Source organism: Solanum tuberosum, unplaced genomic scaffold (genome assembly GCF_000226075.1).
Source record: "Solanum tuberosum cultivar DM 1-3 516 R44 unplaced genomic scaffold, SolTub_3.0 scf00223, whole genome shotgun sequence".
NCBI classification, from domain to species: domain Eukaryota; kingdom Viridiplantae; phylum Streptophyta; class Magnoliopsida; order Solanales; family Solanaceae; genus Solanum; species Solanum tuberosum.
In genome coordinates, this window is record NW_006239146.1 from 949,856 (window position 1) to 955,074 (window position 5,219).

At 32.4% G+C, this 5,219-nt stretch overlaps 1 protein-coding gene across 1 annotated transcript; it reads left to right on the forward strand.

Annotated features, from left to right (window-relative positions):
* Positions 1-2,096: 2,096 nt before the first annotated feature.
* Positions 2,097-4,240, forward strand: LOC102591822 (kynurenine formamidase-like). The gene is made up of 5 exons (XM_006356433.2): positions 2,097-2,578; positions 3,296-3,340; positions 3,450-3,522; positions 3,643-3,817; positions 3,928-4,240. The coding sequence occupies exons 1-5, from the start codon at positions 2,194-2,196 to the stop codon at positions 4,051-4,053; spliced, it is 804 nt and encodes a 267-aa protein (XP_006356495.1). The 5' UTR covers positions 2,097-2,193; the 3' UTR covers positions 4,054-4,240.
* The last annotated feature ends 979 nt before the right edge of the window (positions 4,241-5,219 follow it).

Sequence of the window (5,219 nt, forward strand, 5' to 3'; positions counted from 1 at the left end):
TTTATATGTTGCCTAAATTAAATTCCTAATATGCAATTTTTTTCTCATTAGCGAATTTCAAGTAAGTTATTTGAGTAAAAAATGAAAAAGAAAAAAAATTCTCTCGATACTATACAAATTAATGAAAAACATTGAAAAGAATTTTCTGACAATTTAGATATGTTATGAAAAATGATAAAATTTGACTCTATTTCATAAAGAAAAAAAGAAATTTAATTTTAAAAAAATATCAATTTAAGTTTTAAACTTAATTAACTATCTCTACTAATTAATTATAAAATGCCCAATTAAAAATGAACACATGTCCATATTAATCAGATTTTAATACCTTTTTTCGTATCTCACATGCCTCTAAGAGAGTGAACGCACTCTCTATGCCACCTCAGCACGAAAGGTTACGTTTATTACACTTTAAAATAATTCAGGGGGGTAATAGGTCTCATGTATAGTTAAGGTGTGTCGTTGGAATTTTACGTATAGTTAAAGGGGGTACTTGTGCATTTTCCCTTTGTTATTTGATAATCAATTATCTTTTTAAAATAACATGTTTATACCTTTTTCCTTTTTATATGTAATCTCAAATGTTTATAAAATCCATGTACTTAACTATTACAGAGAGGTACAAAAACTTAGTGCACAAGTAAAAAATAAAATAAAAAAATAAATGTAAAGTAAAAATTAAGTGCAAATGTTACATTGAATTTTATAGTATTAGAATTCATATTTAATTTTTTATATACAAATCCTTTAATATATAGTTCAAGAAATATAATGTATCTGTATTTTTAACATAGTCATGCTTTTTTTTCTGTTTATTTTTTTATGATTTTAGATTTTTTATACATATGAAACATTTTGTCTATAGCTAGTCGACTTCTAACAAAATGTAATTCAATTAATATGATAATATTATTGTCTATATATTTTAATGTGATGTCTTTTATTATGGGTATCATGTCTTTATTTACTTTTCTTTCTTTTCCGTTTGAACTTGTAATTTTTTCTATAAATTTAATGTTACACCACCTAGACATTTTGTAATATTTTTCTTTATACACATCTTTTTTATAGCCAATTTATTTTTTGATTATTAAAACTTACATTTAGTAATTAAAATATATCAATTCCTCTGGTATAATAAAAGATTTTTCTTCATGAAGCTTTAAAAATATCAAACCTCCAACATCTGACATAAGATTTTCATGCTGTATTTTGTAAATAGTTATATTCTTATGTCAAACTTACATACAAAAGGACTTGGCTTTGAACTTAGCGATGAATATTTGTACGCTCACTATGATATATGTACTTATATAAATTAACTTTTCTAATGTCAATTAGGGAACAAATGTGCAACGCACGTTCCGAGGACTAGTTAATGAAAAAGACCAAAAAAAAGGGTGTCACGAGCAAGCCAAAAAATAACAAAAAAGAAAAGAAAAAAAAGGGGTGTCACGAGCAAGCCAAAAGATAAGTGCTGGCAGCGAGGTCCGAACTGCGTTGTGTGTGTGGCAGGCTCTCTCCTTTGCCAATGGAACTGTTCAGCCTTTCAGTTAGTGGTGACAACGTTATACAAAGTTTTTTTCCGAGATCACTGGGTGCTATGGCATCCCACCCGTCCACATAGATCCGCCCCTATTGACAACAATGATATTTATCGATCAAACTATTACCTGGAGATATTTTCATTCATTTCACATACTTTGTAAACATTTTTCTACCTCAACTAGTCTATTTTGATTGATGATATAAGTGTACTTCAGATTATAGTATTTTTGTTACCAGATACTATACTTAGAGAAAATATCTTTCTTAATGAATGGGCTCCGCCCCTGCACAGATAAGTGATGACTAATGCTACCCTTTAGATCCAACATCGGCCCTACGTGTGGACCTGCTGGCAAATGTCAAATTTGGCGTCGCACGAAAATAACAAATCAAAATGTCACTAACTTTTTGTATTTTCAATCCCTCACAAGAGTCTCGTGGATTGACTTTTGATTATGATTGATAAGCAAAGTCAAAAATTTGAATTATAACTTATGATTTTGGGTTTATTTTTATCATTTATTTAAACTTAAAAACAACACTCTTTTTAATTTATTTAAGTACTCCAAAACTGTTTAAAAGTAAATAGATCCAAACAGGCTAATCACTTAAACTCTTTCTCCAATCAATCCATCAATCATCTCCATGACTAATCACAACACTTCACCATACTCCCACCTGCTGCTGCTCGCTGCCGTACTGGCGCTTGTCTCCGTGGCCAGCGCCTTCGGACCAACGAGCAGGTTAGATCTCCAAAAGATCATGAGAGAAGAGAGAAATTATATGCAAAAGAAAGTGATTGACATTAGCCACAAGTATGTTCCTGATTTGCCTGCTTATGATTCCAAAAGTGGACTGGGAAACTTCATAAAACTTAAGACCAGCATCAAGTTGGGTGATCTCTATAATTTTTCCGTCTTTAAACTTACTACTCATTCTGGCACACACGTTGACGCTCCTGGACATTTCAATGAGACCTTATTCGAGTTGGGTTACGATGTTGTTTCACTTCATCTCCAAACTTTGAATGGTAATGTTTCTCCTATGGATTTATTCTTAACTTTTTATAAATTTCTTGTATATTTGGAGCTCTGTCGAATCGAAGTAGAGGTAGGCTGAAAAAGTATTTTTTGAAAAGTGAGTCAGCTCGGATGACCCTAAATAAGATGTTTTGAAGCTCAATGATCGGAGTAGAAAGTTAGTAGATATCTTGTTTTAGTATTTTCTCTGTCTATGTTTGCTTGTCCACTATATTATTTTGAAATGTTCAATAATATTTGTCCAATTTATTAGATAAATGAATAATTTACCATGTTGTACCTATTCTAATCTTGCTATTAAATACTATTCATTTTTTAATTTTAGATGACTTATATTTAATAAGAGTGATTAGGTAAACTTACATCTATGATTTACATTTTCTTAATCTGTGTGTGAGGACACTACTATTGGACAGATGGAGTAATTGCATGGTATCTTACCACTTTGGTGCTGTTATTTTTCTTTGTATTTTGTTTAGTTGCTTTGTATTTTTTTTAGCCGCTTTGCATTGTGCTAGTGTGTAGTCAAATTTTTTCCTATTTTTGAAGTTCGGTCTTTAGGAAACAGTTTCTTTACCCACAATGGTAGGGCTAAGTTAATGGAATTACAGTGGGTATATTGTTGTTGTTCAGGTTCGCCATACTAAATACACTTGCTCTTTGCTACAATTTAGCTGTAAATAGGCATATTTTTGGTGTGAATGCAGGTCCAGTTCTTGTAGTGGACACCCCACGGAACAAGAATATCACAGGTGTGATATCCTGCCTGCCTACTTACTTATTTTCTTGTGAATTAGCTCGATCTGTCTCCCTAAAAACTATTTTTCACCAAATGATGTAAACCTACTTATTGTTCGTCAGCTGAAGTTATGAGGTCATTGAACATACCTCGAGGAGTGAAACGTGTTCTTTTTCAAACATCAAACACAGACAGGTACTTGTTTGTTTGTCCATTGGAGGCATTAACTTGTTTAAAGCCTATGTATATAAGTTGTTTAATTTGCTTATATTGTGAAGTCGTTTGGTGTTGAATGCATATTGTGAACATAAACAGGAGGCTGATGTACAAGAAAGAATTTGATTCCTCATATTCTGCATTCACCTCAGACGGAGCAGAGTATTTGGCCCAGAATACTGACATCAAACTCGTTGGCGTTGATTACTTATCTGTTGCCATTAGTCCCAAGGATGAGCTCCTTAAAGTTCATCAACATCTTCTGAATTCTAAAGTAAGTATAACATCCATTTTCCTAATTAAGTTGACCTATAATTACAACATAGCAAGCCTAATTTATAATTTGGTAGTTGGTTAAGGATTCTTTATATATATGTGCATCAGGATATTATTCCAGTGGAAGGTCTCAACCTCGATGATGCAGTCCCGGGAGTTTATACAATTCACTGTCTACCGTTGAGGCTGGTTCATGGAGATGGTTCACCTACCAGGTGCATCCTCTTCCAGTGATAATGTCAAGAAAGCTGTGATACTTTTCATGGATAAAATAATACGTTAAGTTATGTGAACTCAGAATTTCCAAGAGGAACTTAAAATGTACTAGATTCCTTTAGCTTATCTACCCATGGGATTATGTAAATTTCGTTCTTGGTACTAATAAAAATAAATGTTGAGATTGTACTGATGTTTATTCACATTACATGGCTAAACTGCTAGATCACACAACAAATAGTTATGGATCTACTTCTACTAGAGTGGCATTCACAAATTGTATAGAGTAGTATATAAGCTTAGCATGAGTAAAGCACTCGTCTTCCCTATAAATAAACTTTGAAGCTGAGAATGCTTGTAGTCATTCTCTTCCTGACTTGGCGTGGATTTTGCGAATGTTAAAATCTATGAGGGTCAGAGAAAGGGTACTAGCAGCAAGAATTGGAACAAAATATGTCGCGGAAATAAGGATCTTGGGTAATACAGCAGATCAAAGTTTTGGATCATTTATCATTTTTCTTGCAATTTCAGTTGCAAATTATTTGCGGGAAAAGGTTGTTCTCCGTATGTGTTGATACTCCAGTCCTTGTCTTATTTCTTTGTGCACTTAAGTTTTGATACATTGTTTCACAAGTAAAACAGAAGTTGCCAAGAGGCAAAATTCCCAAATATATATATATATATATATATATATATATATATTGTTGAACTTACAAAAAGCTGGCATATCAACAATTCTAACAGGCTGTCGAAATCGCAAAAGTACAATCGAAAATGTTCCAAGCAAAAGTAAGAACATAGCATCAATGTGATCGCGGAGGATAGGCTCCAGGGTATGGACCTGGCAAGACAACAAAAGTATATAGTTAACTGGTGCTTCCAATTGTACATGCAAGTGTACGTGGTCGTGCAAATAATATAGTGACTCTAAAAGAGTCAGATTATCGAACCAAAGGACTTATCGATTAACTATTTTACTAAATTATACTAGTCTAATTATTTATTTAAGCGTGTCAAAAGAGTTTAATCTATAAATGCAAGAATTAAATAATAAAATTAACTTATAATAATTGGAGCAATTCCAGGGTTGCAACATGCATAAGGTTTCATGTATCCCATCTCATGTAATGAATTAACTAAGGTTATCAAATTACTAATTTACAAGGTTGATTCTATGATCATGG